Source organism: Phlebotomus papatasi, chromosome 1 (assembly GCF_024763615.1).
Source record: "Phlebotomus papatasi isolate M1 chromosome 1, Ppap_2.1, whole genome shotgun sequence".
Classification (NCBI taxonomy): domain Eukaryota; kingdom Metazoa; phylum Arthropoda; class Insecta; order Diptera; family Psychodidae; genus Phlebotomus; species Phlebotomus papatasi.
In genome coordinates, this window is record NC_077222.1 from 89,833,832 (window position 1) to 89,854,165 (window position 20,334).

A 20,334-nucleotide genomic window follows, 5' to 3' on the forward strand; every position below is an offset into this window, starting at 1 on the left:
GGAAATCCGAAAAAGTTAAAATAACATTCCGAAAATGTTTATTTTACCCTGCAGTATTGATCCGAAATCGGTATAAATATTATAATTTTTATGTATAGTAAGGGTTAAAGTTACCCTTTTTCATGTTAATTTGACCCTTAAAATAGTGTAAAATTACCACTAAAAATGTTGAAATATTTTTACACCTAAAAAGTATTAAAATTATGAGGAAAAAAAGTTAATCGCACCCTCTTTTTTTCTCAGTGTTTTAGACTTCCGGACTATTTTTGAATAGGTTTGGCTGAAATTTCGAACCCGGCTGCATCGGTCTTCATCGGTAATGAATCGGTTAATTTTTTTCTTGATCTTAAGTTTGTTCCCGAGCTGGAAGTCAAAAGGTGAAAGATATCGACTTCCGATCTTCGATGACTTTCCATAACTGGACATTATCTCGAACGGTCTTATTTCCTTATTTTTTTAATTCCGGAGTCGATAAGAAGTTCTCATATTGACTTCTTTTATGTGCACTGATAGGGCTGTTCAATTTGAATATCTGACTTTTTTCACACTTTTAGTGAATTAAAAAGAATTTTTTTTAATTTTTAATTGAACTTTTGAATGTTCAATGAGTTTTAGAACAAATATTCTCTGAAGTTTTCTATTTCGACCTTTCTCGTGACAACAATTTATGTTTTAAAAATTCGGAAATGAAAGTCCCAAGGAACTGCAAGCGGACGAAACGAAGAGAAAAAGTGACTCTGTCGGATTTTCGAATGTATCTTCGGAAAACATTTTTGATAAGATGTTTTTATGCGGCACATTTTAATAATTTGTAGGTTTTTTTTTATTTGTAAATTGGGCTTCAATTTTATCTAACAAATTTTCGATTACAAAGCGGGCACTGTAAATGTATTTTGGTTAAATACCTATTTCGAAGGTTGGCATTTACCAGAAAGAAATATTCGAAGATCGGTTTCTAAAGTCAAATAAAAGGCAATTTAGTTTCCCGTTTTGTTCGCGTGGTGGCTAGAATATTTCCTGTTCGTATTTCGATGTATTTTGAGTGTTCTTTTTATTGTTCGAAAATCATTCCTGTAGTAGTATTAAATCTCTTCGTAATCTCTTGATAACTCTTTTGAAAATTTCGTTTGAAAATTCAAAATTCAGTTTGAATTCTTCTGACATCAACTATATTTTGGGCAAAGAGAAAGCTATTTACTTTGAGTCAAGACCGTCAAGACACAGTTGGAGAATTGAACACCGGCAGTGAGTACACCGATGATTGACCATTCCAAGATGTTAATTGAAATTGAAATTCTATTTGTTTCTAAAGTTATAAATGCGTAAAAGAGCCTTAGGGCAAAAAATAGAAAGCCTGATCCTTGAGAATATTTAGCTTGTGTAGTAAAGAATTAAGTAAAGAAAATTTATTCGAAGTACCTCTATTCGATGATCCTCAACCTTCAGTGCGTATAATAATTTGCAATTAATCTTTACTGCCAAATTTTACAAGCTAAACAGTCTTGAGGATCAGCCTGAGTCTATTTGTGCTCTTATCTTTCTCTGTCCTTGTCAGAATTAATCATTATGAAAATCATATAATTTTCAAATATAATCAAGAAAATTTTAATAAATTTTGCTTCATGGTAATTTTCTTTTATTTTTAACATAAGAGGGGAATTATTGATAATCCTAGAACGCTTCGTAATGCGAGCATTATTCCCAATAAAACGGACAAAGTTTGTAGAGAAAGCTTTGTGAGCCAATATGCAAATGCTGAAAATATTCATTCAATTTTCCGGAATGTTCACTGCTTAAATAAACTCACGGATATTGTGTTACAATTTGGTATGAAATTGCACAACTTTGTATACTTCCCATCATATATTATCAATGAGAAATATTTTACAACTATCGAATAATTTAGGATCCGGATGAGTTCAGTATGTTACCAAACTGCCCGGATAATTGTTTTCGAAATGAAAAGCGATACATTATTCAAATTGATCTCGCAATGATGTTTGAATATTTGAAATTGTGGGTGACTATTGATTTTATTAACTTGCATTTACATTTAATTTACAGTTTTACTATAATTATAGACATATTCAGGAATTTTGTATTTGAAATTTTCAACATCTGTAGGTAATAAAGTTAACCTAGTTTACTCATTAAAAGTTACCCGGGATTTCTGCATTACAAAATGATATTTCAAAGTTTGTTGTTTATTCACTAAATTTAAGATTATCTAAAGGGCTTTTGACTCTTTTTTGAAGCGTTTACTGTGCTGGAGGGGTACTGTAGACTCATGAATTAGTTTCTGTGGTTTACAAACATCATCAATGAATTTAAATATAAATGGGATGATTATGAAAATTTTGCACTGGGGCGGAAAGCTTTTGTTGATTGCATTGTGCTTGGGAGAAAAGCTTTCCTAGACCATTTATTTGTGCGAGTCTTTCTAATATTCACTGTCAAGATGCTACAGCAAAAATGCAATTATGTAAAACTTTCGTTCAATTATGTACTTTTAATTGGAGTTAGAAGAAGCATCGAGAGTAGAAGAAGCTTTTACTTAATATATAAATTGAAAGTATGCAACGTGGTAGAAAGAGAGAAAGAGAAATAGAGAGAGGTTCTATGAGGGAAAATGTCGAAGAAAGTTATTCATAAGTTTTTTAGTGTGTGTGGTGTTCCAAAAGAGATGAACTTTTTGCCCAATGTAGAACATAATCTTCATATAACACGCAGCACACGTACAATTTGTGTGATCATAGAATGAACAAACTAATATTCTTGCTAGTTTAAGTTTTTGGTTCATTGCTTGTGTAAACTCAGCTGGGTGGCATCTCTTTTGCTAAGGAACTTTTGCCTCATCTCCGTCTTTTGTACAAATCACATTATGCATTCTGAGTGTGAATGAGTAGAGATTTGCAATTGCAATATAACACAGTGTAGTGCATTCACATAAAATTCAAAAGTTGTAAAAGAAAAAAAAAATGATAGAAGCATCAGGAAATGTGCTGAGAAGGTCATTTTTTGTGATCAAATTACAATTTTCTACTTGAGTCCCTTAGAGAGATAACACTCAAGTCTGGAAAGGTGAATCCTTCTTTTTCTATTAACCGAATTCTTTTCTCACACTGAAAGTCTTCTTTCGGCTCTTCAAATGAAGGGAGATTTATCTGGGAGGAATTTTGCAGATTTGGTGGAATTTTTCACTCAATGTTTGGTTGGCGTCTCCGCTAATAATATAACAAAACGCAGAATTCGGAAAATGATTTATCATTTTCTGAATACATTTTTAATAACTTCCGGAAAAAATCAAAATTCGTTCAGTTTCGGAAATGATCCGTTGAGAATTGCACCTGTCTTAATTCTCTTACAGTGTCAAATGTGATTTTTGTGTATGATACACATAATCATGCTCGATTATACGAGTTGACCTGTACGGCTATCGATTCAGGGTTTTAGTTTTTAGGACAGAATCACATTGACAATAAAACGCCCGCCGTAGCCTCACCATATTTCGTTAATTTACGCATTTTTATTGCAATTCTTACGGAAATTTTCCATTACCGTATTACCTTATCTTATACTCGGTGGCACTAGGTGAAAATAATATAAGAAAGTTGAAGAAATAAAACGAAAATTCGATAAACGGTGAGCAAAAAAAAACTGTAAGGGAAATTAATCGTACAGTCTTTCTTGTTCACAGTTTATCGAATTTTCGTTTTATTTCTTCAATTTTCTTATATTATTTTCACGTAGTGTTACCGAGTATGAGATAAGGTAATACGGTAATAGAAAATTTGCGTAAGAATTGCAAAGAATTTGCGTAAATTAACGAAAGAGGGTGAGCATTTTTACTGTCAATGTGATTCTGCCCTTACTTATGCCCTAGACACACTTACGACTTAAGCCGAGAGACGACTTAGTGGAAAATGATGAAAATGCACTTTAACCATTATTTCTAATATAATTACGTTAAGCCGTCTCTCGGCTAATCCTCAAGTCTGTCAAGGCCCTTAGGAAGGCCAATTACGATAAGCTAATGGCAATCGTAACCATGTCACATTTATTGGAATCTGGGAATAATAATGATTATTAAACAATATTAATTAATTATGATTATTAGACTTATTTTTTAGTAGATTTGCAGCATTTTTTTTATTTTCCAAAGAATTTCCTGAGGTCATTCACTTAATTGTTCGTTGGTGTCTTCACTAAATTTAACGAAACAAATAACTCCGAAAAATTAAATTTGACAATTTCTTTTAAAAATCCCTTCTAACAATGCCCTCAATTGAGAAACCAAGAACAAAATCAAAATTTCATATTCTGACGTGATGCATTTGAGGAACTTGCTTATCAAGACTTCCAAATTTTCTACACTTAACGAAACGTCAGGTCGCAATTAAAATGCTGTAACACTCTAGCAATCCCATATGAAAAATTTCGTTCTAATCTCAGCATAGCTTTTTCGAAATTTCGATTCTGTAGCTGCGACATTGCCATTTAGCGTTGTCAAAAGTCATATATTTGAGATTATTGACAATTAGAATAACAATGAATTTTATAAAACAATCGAACAAGACGGACTGTATTTTGCAAAATATCGCTAAGTAAATAGATTCCACTAAAAAATTAATTAATTGCATTTTCGAACTCATGTGATATGAGAAAAAAACTCAACTGGCAATGACAGGTTTCAAACTCATGTGTGACAATGCCAGAAAAATTACAGAAACCCCCTACAGGAAGTGTAAATAAAATGTTTCACCCTTGCAAAAAAGTAATTTCCAGAATAATTCAGAAGTCGTTCACTTTTTAAGAGTATTCACTAAAAACACAATCAAATTCTCGCAAGAATTTGATTAAAGGTTCTATATCATTTAAAAGAAAAAAGTCCCCAGAATGATACCTTTTAAACCAAAGTTTGAATGCAAAATAATTATCTGAACTATCCAAAATTCGTTCAGTTTCGGAGATGATTTACTCAAAAATCAATTCACGAAGCAGAAAATGTTGGTAAAATAAAAGCATCCCGTTTCTGCGAAAATTCTATTATAAAAATATTTTCTGGATATCTATTTTGTTTTATTAACATCCGGATAAGTTCCGGAATTCGTTAAAAATTAATCAATTATTCCTTTAGCGCAAGTTCTAAAATTACACGCAATTGAGCGCAAAATTGAACAAATTACTAAATTTCGAAAAATATTTTTTATTCATTATACCAGTTACTATCACCTTCTTAGAATGTTGTCATATTCGTTTAACGTGATTTTGTGATCTATATGCTAAATACTAGTATTCAAAGCTGTAGCAATTCAAAAAACGCAATTCGTCGATGAAGAGATTTAGTCAAAACAAGTTAAAGACTTTAAAAAAAATATAGGGGAAAGCGCTCTACCTTTGGACGACTCAAGTTTCGAAAAATTCACATATTTTTCAGTGTGCTAGAAATTAACTTTGCCTAGTATAATATTATCTTTAAATAGCTAGTACAATGCCTCAAATTTCCAGAAAAGAGTTATGGGTGAAATTTATAAGAAACATAAGATTGAGTTTTCCGAATCTTGAGTCGCCTGAATGTAGCGCGCTTTCCCCTATTTTCTGAAAACTACGGAAATCTTTAATTCCTGCTGTACTTCAAGATCCTCTCCAAAATATTTTTTTCTTTAGTTATAAAACAATTTATATTGATTCTAAAATTTAATATATTTTTAATTGTTTCCGGAATAATTTCAAATTCATTCGAAATTAGTTAGAATCTTGGCTGATTTTTTCTAAGGCCTTTTGATAACATAAATTTTAGAAACTTTAACGAAAAAATGTCAAATGAATTTTTCGCCTTTTAGCATTTGAATTATTCCGGAATCATTCCGGATCTGCATTCGTAATTTAAAAGTTTTTTATAGGGGTGTTGATTTTTAGTTTTTTTCTAATGTTTAAAAAATGGTATTTCTGAATAACTTTATTTGACTTTGTTTTTTTTTTAAAGCGTTGTATTCCCATCAATATTCTTTTTATATAAAGGAAGTTTTTGATTTATTCTTTGTTAACTTCCAAAGAAGTTACAAAGAATTTTCTTTAATGTTCTCAGGACGCGTGATTTCAAAGTAAAACAAATGTTCTGATCAAATTTATTAGTCTTTTTGTGTGTATTAATTCCACCAGATAAATCCTCCCAGAATCTCCTTCTTCGTCTTTAGCACCATCGTGTAGATTCAACTTTGAAGTACTTTTATTAGCTTTTCTTCAATTTATCCGCGGGGCACACGCTACTTAAATGTGAGACAGAGACATTTTGAGGGAGAAAACTAAGTTTCATCTGAGATAAGAAAAGAATATGCACATAAAATTGAATTTATGGAGTGAGAGAAAGAGTTCTCTATTTTTTGACTTCTTTTCTTCTCATCATGTAAATGTATTATAAATTCAGGGAGTACGATGTGCTCTTTTTTCTTCAATTGTAGTTAAACAGCGATTAGCTAAGAATGTTCACATTCTTGCCATTTGTTCCCATTTAACTGCTTATATCGCATTAACCACAACACAAGAGGCATCATCATCATCATCATCCACCATGGAAGCTGTGGAGACATCCTACACATCATCCACACTTCCTCAGTTCACGCACAATCGAACGTGGTGGAGGGCAGCCCATTCCTTTCCTTTTCGCTTACTCCTGGGCACTGACCAGGGGGAGCATGGGGTTGCCAATAGGGGGCTATATGTGTCGCATAAATACATTCGCTGGCTGTGCAATAAACTTGTCGGTGGGCAGACAGAACGAGGTAGTTCGAGCACTGAAATGTGCAATTAAAGTGCGATGTAATTGCATTTTGGGGGCAAGGATACTCAATGTCTGTGGTCTTCTCAATTCACATGCAACCTCTTCCATCTTATTCCACAATCCACCAATCTCCATTCTCCTCTTACCCCATCCCAATGTACCATCCCAAAATGTCTTCATTCATCGAGGGGTGTTCAACTGAAAATTCCACTCTGGTGCATTTTCACTTTAATTGAGCAACCAAGTGCAAGTCACACAAATTCCGCACATTCTCGTAAATTTTTACAACTTGCCTCTGTTGGAGTTAAACCGGAAGAGAGGAAATGATGGAAAAGTTTTTCCAACGATGAAATTATTATAAAGTTTGAACTATTTATAATTATTATCTTGAGTTTTATTCTTGCTCTCAAATTGACTTTTATTTCATAATTTATTTTACTTTGATTCCTACAGAAGAATTTCCTCCAAAGTTATGGCGAATGCATTTTATTTGAAAAATTTATTATTCATGTTATTAAATTATTATTTGGCTTTGAGAATATCGGTTTTAGGATTTACTTAAAAATTCATTCATCATAAAGTTTTTGCAATAAATGGTAAAGCTCATGTTCATTAATTAAAGGAGATTAAATAAGTTGGTACTAAAGTTTGTATTTTATTAAACGTGCTTCAAAAATGCAAAACAGAGCTGATTATGCTCATACTCTATGTTAATCGTACTTATCAAGAGAAAGTTTAGCAATCTGTTTTCTTTCAAATTCCACATGGGTTGGAAGAATTAGTTGAATTAGTCAATCTTGATAAATTCCTTTATAACTTAACGATGTTGGCTAAAAAACGACATAAAAAATACATTTTGATTGACCACACAGAGAAAACATATTTCGTAAAATTATTTGTAAATGTTTGTGAATTTCTACTGAGGACTGACGAAATGCTCGTAAATCGTATAACTTAATAAAAAGTTCGTAAAAGTTTGTATTTATCCACAAACATTGTCCGTAACATGATCACATTACAAGCATTTTTTGTTCTTTTACAAACATTTGTTCGTACATTTTTGTTTGTCTGGCAAAACTTTACTAACAAATGACAAAATTTTACGAACATTTTTTAAGTGTTTACGAACATTGTTGAACAAATTTTTGTAAAAGAACGAAAAATGCACGTCAGGAGATTACGTTACGAACAATGTTTGTGGATAAAACTTTTACAAACTTTTTAGTAGGATACTCGATTTACAAGTTTTTGTAACTCCGCAATGGGAATTCACAAATATTTATGAACAATTTTATGAAATATTTTTTTCTGTCTAAGCTCTTTGATATATTTATGGACGACAAAGCTGAACTTGGCCTACAAAAATTGGTTAAAGTTTACCGTACACAGAAAAAACTTGTTCGAAAATGTTTGTGAATTCCTATTTGGGACTTACGAAATGCTTGTAAATCGTATAACCCACAAACAAGTTCGTAAAAGTTTGTTTTTTTTTACAAACATTGTTCGTAACATGATCATTTGACAAGCATTTTTTGTACATTTACAAACATGTGTTCGTACAAAAAATATTCGTAAAATTTTGTCATTTGTTCATAATTTTTTTGCAAGACAAACAAAATTTTACGAACAAATGACAAAATTTTACAAACATTTTTTTGTGTGATTACGAACACTTACGAACAAATATTTGTAAAACACAAAAAAATGCTCGTCAAGTGATCACGTTACGAACTTGTTTGCCACATGAAATTCACAAATATTTACGAACAATTTTACAAAAAAAAATTCTGTGTAGATGCAGATGATTCTATTCACTGGGAATGACTTTGGCAATTGCTGTTCATATGATTTTCTTTAATTCTGGCATTTGAGAATGATCTTCACCGACCCGTTCAGCAATGTCCAATCTGTGAGGACCATCCTTAAGATCTAGAATTGCAGAAAAGCGAACAACAGGGGGATAATTCATCCCCGGAGGCCAAAGTCACGCCGCATTCTACAGTAGTACATAATTGTGATTATCTAATCTTAATCTTATCTGATTGGCTAGGAATTGTAATCTTTGAAAGCTTTCAATAGTTCAAAGTTCAAACGGTTCATACAATCAGGCAATTCCATTAAATTAAAGCACTTAATGGGCTTGAATATGTAATTACTTTGAACAATGCTTAAGTCTTCCAGTCAATTTATTTGTCAAAAAATAAAATTGTATATTTATTTAAAAACAATATACAACTTAACTCACTTGAGCCTAATTTTGATTTTTTTTTTCATTGAATTTCCATATTTTTTATATTACTTCTCTGTTTATTTATTTAACTTTTGGGTGTATTCTTTATCGGGAATTGGAGCAATATTTCGGACAGATTGCGTATAAGTTCAAAAATATTCACTGGACGAAAGTTTTGTCACTATCAAAAAAATCTTGTCAAAAGAGGATGTTCTTCTTTACAGAATATGAAAAATTCTTGTAAAAGCGGTGGTCAATTCGATCTCGTTAAAAATTTGACAAAAAGATGTTTTTGGACATAAAATGTAAAGTTTTATCACATTGAGAAACAGCATTCTTTCGACAAATTTTTAGCAAGATCCAATTAGCGACTTTACAAGCCTTTTTTCGTAGTGACCAATTCATAAGATAAAATATTGAAAATCTAGTTAAACAGGGAATTTTAATATCGTCCACATTGTGTGAAATATCGTACAGCTGATTCTCTTAGTCCCTTGTTCTTCCGGAACTTTCCCAAGGCTTTTCCCACAGCGTTTCTTTCGTAGAAAGCACGCTCTTGGTTTCTTTGGGCATTATTCATCTAGAAATTAGAAAAGATTAAAAATTTGTGAAATTTTGTGGAAGAAAACAAGTGGACGAAATTAGAAGCTTAACCTCATATTTTCGTAAAATTGTCGTGTACTGAAATTTTAATAAAAGAATTTAATCGAATATATTCAAAATGAATACAATTTTATAATAATATTATCAAAAAAAATTATAGAACGAAAACAGTACACTCATTAAATATCCCAAAAGTAAAATTCAATAACTTTAATCTAATGAATTAAATTGCAATGCCCAATGTTTCACTGAAATTGCAGGATGTTTTAAGCTATCTGTAAATCCCCGAAATACTTGAATTTGACAAATAATAATAAATATGGATGTATCAGAATAGATTTTGAAAAATTTCAGTGACTGAAATACACTGAATTCTTTGTGAGATTAAATAACTCTTAATTTCTATCAGAATTTTTCATCAAAGAAAGACAAAGAAAATTTTTAAATATTTCTCAAAATAATGTTCTCTCTTGTTTTATGCATCGCTATTGAGAAAACACTTAGCTGTTGAATATTATTTCAATGGAAAAGTTCAGAAAATATGGCAAAAATAAATTCTAAGAAGTTTTCATTCATTGCAAGTGTAGAAACAATTTAAATTTTTATTAAATGTTTTAAAATAATAATTGTCGGTAAATTAAATTCCAGTTAATTTATTTTTAGTTTTCAGTTAATTGCCCTATCTCGTAGAGAGTTTATAGAAGCTTTTAGTTTACTTCAGTTATATTTTCGGACAATTTAATGAGTATTCTTTATTTTCAATCAAATTTCTCTTCTTAACTATTTTCAATAACAAATTTTCAATAAAAGTTGGTAATTTATATAGGTTTATTCCATTGACATTGAATGAATTGAAATATTGTGTCATTTCTTGGGGTAGCCAATCCGTCTACTGAATTTATAGAACAATTAGCTGCACCTCTTTCATTATTCTTAATAAAGAAGCAATTTACGAATAAAACCTGGGTGAGACTTTGAGGGGCGTGGCCTAAAATTCTTTACAGAACTTCGTTCAACCACATGGTTTAACAATAAATATTTAATGACGTCCAGTTCCTGTTTATTAATTTTTCGTTTAGAATATTAGAATAAAATCAATTAATTGTTCAGAATCTTAGAAATCTTAAGAATATATCTGATCATCTCCCCTGAGTAGCTCAAGTCAATTGGATGAAAATTACTCCAATTCTATTATTCGTTGTGGAGCGCCTCAAAAGAATCGACCCTCAGTCCGCATACTGCTGCGCCGTCACTTTGTAATCAAAATTGAAATAAAAAATATTTTTATGATCCTTAAGACATATGTACTAACACTTAAAAATTTCATATTGATCGATTGAGTAGCAACGAAACGGCATTGTATATAAATGAGCATAATAAAAAGTTAAAATTAAGCAGCAACAAAAGAAATAGTGATATTTATCGTCCAAATTTTGACAAAAGGAAAATAAAGGGCTTTTAATTATATCTGCAACAATTTTAAAAGTTAAATATATAAATTAGACCCATTTTTGTAAAGATTTAAGTTTTTTACTGACCATAATTAGATATTTTACTGCTCATTTTTAATTTTTACTGCCCATTTTGAGTTTTTACTGCTCGTTTGTTTTTTTTTTGCCAAAAAAAACTGCTAATTTTAGGTGTTCTTCTAGATGTGCAACCGCTTAAGGAAAGAGCTTTAGATAAGGATACAAAACTTTTCGTTAAAAACCTTGGTTACCTAATTCCTTGGCAACCATACCATGCAAAACATCTTACGTGACTATCGGACTAGTTGGCGTGGTTTTATCTTGTCTTGCCTATCACTGTTCGTACTTTTTTTCCCAAACATTCTTCATAAATGTTCGTAAACACACAAAAAATGTTCGTAAAATTTTGTAATTGTTTTCGTAAATTTTGTTTGTCTGACGAACATTTTACGAACATAGGAATTCACAAACATTTACGAACAATTTTACAAAATATGTTTTTCTGTGTAGAGGAAGAGGCTGCTCCGAATTCGATCAGGCTATTCCCTTGCTCTGGTAGGAATATTTTCAAGAAATTCCGGGGATTTCGTACTCTGTTTGGACTGATTCTCGGATATTTTTCATGGTCTCTAGTAACGGCTCTTTCGAGCTACTGGGCCTAAAGAGCTAAATAGACTAAGGGCCCCAAGGGCCCAAATAGACTCAGGCTGATCCTCAAAAATATTTAGCTTGTAAAATTTGATAGTAAAGATTTATCGTAAAATGTCATACACTAATGACTTAGGATCATCGATTAGAAGTCTTTTGCATAAATTTCCTTTACCTAATCCTTTACTGCCAAATTTTACAGGATATTCTCGAGGATCAGCTTGAGTCTATTTAGGTCCTAAGGCTGATCCCTGAGAATATTTAGCCTTTCAAAATTTGGCCTTAAAGGTTTATCTCAAACTGTCGTACACTTAGGGCTTAGGATCATCGATTAGAGTTCCTTTGTATAAGTTTCCTTTATCTAATCCTTTACTAACAAACTTTACTGGTTAAATATTCTAAGATCAGCCTGAGTTTATTTGGGCCCTAAGGCCATCTTCAGACTAGAGGTTTAGCCTAGTTCCCGAGGGTCTCAAAACATTAAATAGCGACCGACCAAAAAATCTTAACTGATGAGAAATTACAGAAGTTAAGCCATATGGCTAAGCCTTATGTCTGAAGTCCGTATAAGTCAGTAATGTCCCCTTGTGTAGGCTAACCCCGGGATTGCCTTGAGAGAGTTTCAATTCAAGGTTGGAAAATAAATTACCTAACCCTGCTGTCCGGCAAATAAATGCCCCAGGATGACAAATTCCTCAACGGAAATTTGCTTCAAGACGGTATCCGAAAATCTTGCCCTAGGTCTTAAGTCTTCTTGGAGATTAGCCGCTGTTTCCTGGCTGTTTTTTGATTTTTTTTTTTAATTTTTAACTGATATAATGCGAAGGGGCGTGGATAATTTTTCATACTTGTTGCCCTTGTGGCTTTGAGACCACTGCCACTAATATACTAGAAGAAACTTCTTCATGGACGTTACTCAGCAGTTGATATACTATATTCTACATAGAAATTTTTTATTTCATTTATTTTTCCTAAAACTTTTATTATATCATCACAAATCAATCGATCAAAGTAAATTGGATCCGGTTAAAGTTTTCAATGTTCAATTTGAAGTGTTTATGCACCAAACTTTTAGTAGTTGCTGGAATCGAAAACACCCCTTGATCTGTTCTGCAATGTGTATCTTGGAAATTTCTCACATCCCTTTTCCTATCCTCAACTCAAATGTCTTCTCCTAAATTATTGGTGTTTTGCAAAATTAGTTCAAAATTGAAATATTTATTCAATGTTATTTAGTGTTATTGGTGTTGATACACTTTCACAAATTTATTGTTCTCCAGGAGAGTGAGAGACAATGCAAAATGTGAAGGTGTGATCGATGCGTTTCTGTGTGTGGAAAACCACAAATTTGTCGGTTTTGGGTCCTAATTAATCAAAATTGATTGTACGTGACGTCTCTTAACGATTTTACAGGCTTTCACATATTATCCTTCAATTTATCCCTAAACCAAACTTTAGCTATTTCGGTTTTGTGCTATAAACAAGGGGTAGGGGGGGCGTGGGATGTTGGTCGAGGGTTGATTTGATGAGCAATAGGGCTATGATGATGTTTTTTGGATGAAGGGGCTGGGGGGTGGTTGAATAACACTGTGGGAATAATTATTAGGCAAGCACAAGCCACAATTTTCCGGGGAGAGAAAATTTATCATACACCACATATATAGTCGAGATTGTTTGGCGGGATGAATGTTTTGCTCGCGAGTATTTGTGTATGATGCTGTAAAGAGAAATAATATTGCTATAATATGCAAATTTTTTCGCGCTTTTTTTCTGCCTTTGACTTCTTCAACCGACGGTTTTTTTTGTGCTTTTCCCTGCATGGGTTAGGATGGGGGGGGGGGCTATATAGGGAGAATGCCAGAAATTTAGTGTGCGCGGAAATACGTGTTTTGCGGTAGGGGATCCCTTTCTCGCAATTTTCGCACTCAAAAACATTTTCCCGCCCATCAAGCACATTCGTATTACATCAACATTATCCAATATCTAGTTTTACATCTTCTAACACTCACCCTGCAAACAACATAACAATAATTTCTACCCCAACACATTTTATGCACTGTCAACCTGAAAAAAGGTGGGTGTTCTAGCTAAATTGTCTTGTTTGTTCTTTAAGGCCTGGTACATTACATGACATTTTTATTGGCATTAATGGAAAAAATATATTTGAATTTTGTTTTGACGGATCCGAGATCAAATCCACTAGCGTAACCAAATGAAGGAAAGTGTCTCGGGTTAAGGAAGTGGTGTATTGCACAAGATAATTGGTATCGTTTCGATTAGGGGAAATCTTTGTAGTTTCGTACAATTACAGCTCCATTAAATACGAATGTACTTCTATTTTACTAAATTAATCTGAACCATGACCATAGAAATTCACATTACCTGAAAAAATTGAGAGCCTAGGCTTTTTCCCTAGGTTCAAGAAATGAAAGTAAATAATGGGCCTAAAATTGTAAGAGTTTATCAGGGTTAATATTGAAGTAAAGATCTTTCGCTCCAAGTGGGTTGCTATTATGTTTTTGCGGATAATTAACAAACATTAGGGGAGACTGGGGCAAAAAGTCACAAATTGAAAATTTAAAAATTCAATATCTTCCAAGATAAAAGAGATAGCGGCTTAATTTTTTTTCCGTAGATGGTCTCCATAGACCTTCTTCAAAGTCGTAAGTTTCTTGGAATTCGAACAAGGAATTCAGAAAATAAAAAACATTGAAATTTTTAGCTCTATTTTTGAAGTGTTTTCCTTACAACAGATGTCAATTTTGACCTACTTATTTTCCAAAATTGATGCACTGGTAAATATTTTCTAAATGATTTGTATTCTTTGAATAGGAAACCTCTATCTATTTTAGAATTTTGCAAGGATTCTTTTCTCCAGAAATCCTTTTATTAAAAATGACCACTTGGGGTAAAAAGTAACAAAAGGTATGGAGCAAAAAGTAACAAAGACCGAAGCAATTTCTGATGTCTCACGGCGAGAAGAAATGTCATTTCCGCGTCTCACCGCTTTTTGTTTGGAAAAAGCTTGTGTGTTTGTTTCTAAAATACCTTGAAAAGCGATTTTCTCGTTCAAGTAGAGAAAACTGTATTTTAAAAAGATATAGAGAAATTAATTTCCTATGAAGATATGTTACCTAGCTATTTTTTTTAAATTACGAAAGCCAGTAATAAAGCAAATCAAAATGTGATAATTTCTTATGCTCGATACTATTTGCCCCAGCATTTTTGAGAATTGTCAGAAAATTACCTTTTAGAAAACAGCTCGATAAATGTATTTCCTTACAAAATAGGGAAAATGACTTTCACAAAGTTGTAGAACAGCATAATTTCCTATAAAAATGCACTAATTAGAAATTTCTGGGGCGCTCGGGTAGCTTGTAAAAAAATAAAATATCCGTTTTGTTACTTTTTGCCCCAGTCTCCCCTATTACCTTGGCAGCTCGGAAAAATCGAACTTTTGTAGCTTTGTAAAAGTATCAGTCCACTATTGACCATTGCCTTCAGGGATATCATACTGTTTTGAGTCGCTGGAATATTTGGCTCATCTAGCGATTCCTTGGAATAGTTCACAAAACTTAACGAGATATTAAACGTTTTTCACGAAACACTCGAAGGAAATTACAGAAAATGTTTCCACAGCAAAATAAAGATTCGTCAGATATTTTTATTTTGCATAATGTCAAATCTAATAATAAGCCTAAATCTACTCGGTAGTTGTGATTCTTTCACTGTCAATTCGGTGCATTTTTGGTATTTCATCAGTTGGATCAGCAACTTTGCTAGCTGTGTTTGCTTTGTGTCAGCATTCGTTTTAGGCGATACATCACTACGCGGTATTTGCAACGAATGCTGACACAAAGCACACGCAGTTAGCATAGTTGCTGATTCAACTGACAATTTGTCAATATATTTTCCTTGATTTCAAATAGAATTTATCACCTTTCAATTTAAGTTTGTGACTGGTCAGTTTTGAAATCAATTATATCCAAAATATGTTCTGTAAGACAGATTGGACGTATTAAAAAAAATTTGAGTATTACAATAGGTCTGGAAAGAGAGTCACACCTAATTGATCGTCAGAATGCAGTGAAGAAATGGTTTCCCAAGTATCACAAAAACATCTCTTAGAAAAATAGCATAAAAAATTATTTTAAAACTTGATACCTCATACAAACGGTTAAAGCAAGTGGATAAAAGTTCCATCTAAACATTGATGTGAAAATTATTGTGTCCGGATGTAGAGTTTACGGTGAAAATGAGGCGTATGTAGGTAGACAAAATTTTGTACGAAGCTGAGAAAACCGGGGCTGCTTTGTAAAAATTGCTGCTAATTTTCATTTTCTTCTAGAGGAAAATCCAAGGATTTCCAGAGATTTATTTTGACATAGTGGTTTACAATTGTTTATAAACCGAATCAATTGTGTGGCATTCGGTAAAAAATCTTCAAACTTGGACATAATTTTTTGTACGAAACTGCAAAGATTCCCCCTATTTACCAATTATGCCTGGTTACGTTAATGAATTTGATCTCTGAAGTTTCACTGATGATGTTTACATTAAGGACAGGCTCACATTAAGGATTGTTAGTTACTTATCATCACCGTTAAAACCTTGTTATTTTTCTCACGCTGAAAGATTAGGGAAATGTTGGCATGGTTCGCACAGAGTGAACCTTCAAACAACGAAAATTTCCTCTTTGTTTGTAAAGAGCTAGTTCGTCATTTATTAGCCATAAGATAGATAATTATTAAGCTCATGAGACGAGATGATAAATGGTAAGCCAGCTCTTTGCAAATAAAGAGAAAATTCGCATCGTTTGAAGGTTCACTCTGTGCACTGAGAGAAATCCGAAAAAGTTAAAATAGCATTCCGGAAATGTTAATTTTACCCAGTATTATTGATCCGAAATCGGTGTAAATATTATGCTTTTTAGGTGTATTAGGGGTTAAAGTTATCCTTTTTCATGTTATTTCTATCCTTAAAATAGTGTAAAATTAACACTAAAAATGTTGAAATATTTTTACACCTAAAAGTGTTTAAGTTATGAGGAAGAAAAGTTAATCGCACCCGCTTTTTTTCTCAGGGTGCGAAAAATGCCTACATCCCCCTACTAACGCATTTTGCGAATTATACGTTTTTCACAAACATTATTTGTAGCATGATCATTTTACGAGTATTTTTGTTCACTTACAAACATTCGTTTCGCTTGCGTGATAAAACTTTACGAACAAGTGACAGAAACACTTTTCTGTATGTTTACGTAAATTTGGATATAAATGTTTTAAAAAGAACAAAAAATGCTCGTCAAGTGATCATGTTTCGAACAATATTTGTGGAGAAATACAAACTTTTACGAACTTTTTAATCAGTTAAAAGATTTACGAGCATTTCGTAAGTTCCCAATAGGAATTCACAAACAAATACGAACAATTTTACGAAATATTTTTGTGTATATAAAATGTACTAATTTTTTAATGACGTTTTCTGAATTATTAAATTGTTAAAGAATCTTATTTTCTCACTTTAAGATGTTTAAATGGTAGTTACTTAAATTATTATTTGAAAGAAAATATTGACAAATTGAATTTTGTTTGGATATCAATCAATTATGTCCATATTAACTTTAAGTATGTATCGAGTATTAAAAAAAATCTTTTTTGAAGCACCAACCGTTCCAGACGTTGACAGTGTAAACATTGAAAGCTCCATAATGCTTTTTCCCCCAGTCATTCAGTCACCTTTTCTTCATTTTCTCACCCATATCGCTCTTTTTTTTCTGCACCCTCATTTATTCCCTATACTTGTACTTGCCCCATATTATGAATACGTTGCCATCTCATGAGAATATTCACCTGAGATTTTCAATGGAACTTCACATTGTTCTTAATTTACCTGGTAAATTGATAAGTTATGAAAATTTTCATACTGTTTTACTCCGAAGTTTCATAAGCTTTTTAACATACTCAGCTAGCTAAAGTATGTTTTCTCGCGTGCAATTTTATTTAATTTGCTCATGAGATGGAAATTTCTGTCTTTTCCTGGGCTGTGTTTTGTGCAAAATGGAGAATTACTCAGAGGGATTTGTGGTTTTGAGAGATTGAACTTTGGTAAAAGTTAAAATTATTCCTAATTAATTTCCTCATTATTCGTCGTAATTGAATTTGCTCAAAAGTACCACAAATTATATTGCAGTGGAAGGAATGCCCTTAAGGGTTCTCACCAATCAAATTAGATTGATTGAATTGATTTTATTTTCGAAAGATGTTCTATCTTTTGTCATGGATTATCATAATGGCTTTGGGCGATGTCATTAAGCTGCAGGAAAATTGGTTTTTCGTTAACTTATTTGTCAACTTTTGATGAGTTTGTAAAACAGTCTTTAACTTTAATGTAAATTTACACATGTTTTTTAGCTGAGATTCTTTATTTTGTTTGTTGAGTTCTTTCGTTAAATTTACTAGGATTGTGAAATATCACAACTGCACTATGGCTTTAGTCGTCCAAGCATTATAAGATTTTTTAAAAGGTTTCTCAATGTTAAATTAAATGCTATACAGCATTTTTTCGTCAGGATATTTCATTGAGTATATATAAAGATTTAAGCTTGATTTTCGAAAAGCATAAATATTATTATATTCGTTAAGTTTTATAAAATTATGTTTGACAATGTTTATACATTTTATAAAAAAATTTGTTGTTGTCTTTTATTATCCTTTTTGATGAGGTATCAGTGTGTTAATTCACTTGTTTTTCTTTCGTTAAGCTGTTTCGTTAAGTTCCTAAAGTCAATAAAACCTGAATACTAGTGGAATTACCCCGTATTGAATTTTTATAAATCACCACAGACTTTCTATTTGCTTATTGAAATTAGTTTTTTTTTTATTATCTCACTTACAATAATTGTATAAAAAGAATTGTCTTCGTTAAGTGTCACGTGGTGTTATATATATTTAGTTATTTAATCCTTAAAAATATTCGAATCGTCAATATTTTTCATTATTTTGTTATGTGAAATAGATTATACTATGCGGTATCAAAATTCACTTAGTTTTCTTATTCGTTAAGCTCTTTCGTCAAGTTGTAAATTTAAGAAACACTCTGATGTTAATATCCGAGAATTCGCATCTCGGATTTGAGAGAAGTTTGAGAAACACAAATTAATACATGCAAGAGATTGAAAAAAAATCACAAATAGAGACTTAGGGTAAGGTGGTACAAGTTGGACACATAGTGGTACAATTTGGATAGAACTTTTTGTCTTGATAAATTTAGTACTTCATTTTTATTTGTATATTTTTAATGCTTGAGTTTTATAATTTCGTTCCGTGTGCTTAAAAACAAATTTTGTACTGTATTTATCAAGAAAACAGCCATGTCCAACTTGTACCGGCGAATTGTCCAACGTTGTAACACTATGTCCAACTTATATCACTTTACCCTAACGAAAAATTTTGACGAAGAAAATTTTTGAAATAATATTCTTGAGAATCAATAGACACTGGTAAAAATAAAAGTATCAAATTGATTCAAATTTGATCCTTTTGCAAAGAATGTATCAAATTTCAAACTCTGATTGCACATTTATCAGAAATAGAACAGGTTAATTTGATCCATCTTTTGCAAAATGATCAAACTTGGATCAATTTGATCCTTTTATTTTGCCAGTAGAAAAAAATTGAGATTTAGACCATTTGAAGCTCTATATCTTATCATTTTTTCCATTGATTCCCAAGAATATTATTTCATCAATCTTCTTCGTCAAGATTTTTCGTTAAGTCCCTATTTGTAAAATAATAACCTTTTCAATCTCTTACTTGTATTAATTATGCGTTTCTCAAACTCCTGTGAAATGGGTCATATTTATAAATTCAATTTTCTTTCTAGTTTACTTTCGTTAAGTTGCTTCGTTAGGCAGAATTTTATTTCCAGTATCTGAACATAACTACATAACCGAGGAGAAATTTTCTCAACCAATTTTGATGAATTCTGCTCGTTGTCCTCGTTTGAGGTGGAGAATAAAAATTGTGGGGGACTTGGGGATATCCATCAGGAAATTTCAAGTGGAAATCCTGAAGGATTTTCTAAGTGGGTCCTGAGAGTGTTTGCGTCTCTCTCAGGATACCACCCTGAATTACTCTTGTGTGTGTGTGACTGTGACTCTGGATTGGAATGAAGAACCCTCAAGCTGACTATTTAGATCGATCGAAGGCCCCACTTGAGTTGGAAAATAACAACCTCACTGTCCGATTTTTTTGCCATTTTTCCTTCCTTTCTCCATTCTGGTGGATACTTGAGTTTGGGAAGAGGTGGATAAACTTTCAGACTCAATAGCTTTCTGGCCTCATAATTTCCTCCGAAGCCAATGGAGCCATTATTGGCTGAAGCACCACAAACACTATTCACCTCATCCCTCAATCACCTTTAAAAAAACCTTCCATAGCGTTGTCCAAGAAGTTGAAGGCATTAGTGCTAAAAATGGTAGAAGTGATTCTTCCTGCCTTCAGACATTTCACACCATTGCATTCCAATTTAAGAGACTTTCTCGACCATGTTCTTTTCCTTCTTTAAAGAATTGGAAAAACTATTGAATAGCCATGTGCTTT

The 20,334-nt window shown here is 32.2% G+C and overlaps 1 protein-coding gene across 20 annotated transcripts in view; it reads left to right on the forward strand.

Moving 5' to 3' along the window:
* Positions 1-20,334, forward strand: part of LOC129809656 (low-density lipoprotein receptor-like) — a 287,351-nt gene that overhangs the window by 241,640 nt on the left and 25,377 nt on the right. For 8 of the 20 annotated variants that reach the window (XR_008752660.1, XM_055859656.1, XM_055859655.1 and 5 more), the window contains one exon: positions 6,462-6,782. The exons of the other annotated variants lie outside the window; for them this stretch is intronic. Coding sequence is in view for 7 of the 8 variants with exons in the window: in XM_055859656.1 (XP_055715631.1) it covers positions 6,462-6,782 (321 nt within the window). In the remaining variant the exon portion in view is untranslated. The remainder of the gene's footprint in view (positions 1-6,461; positions 6,783-20,334) is intronic. 20 annotated transcript variants of the gene reach the window in all.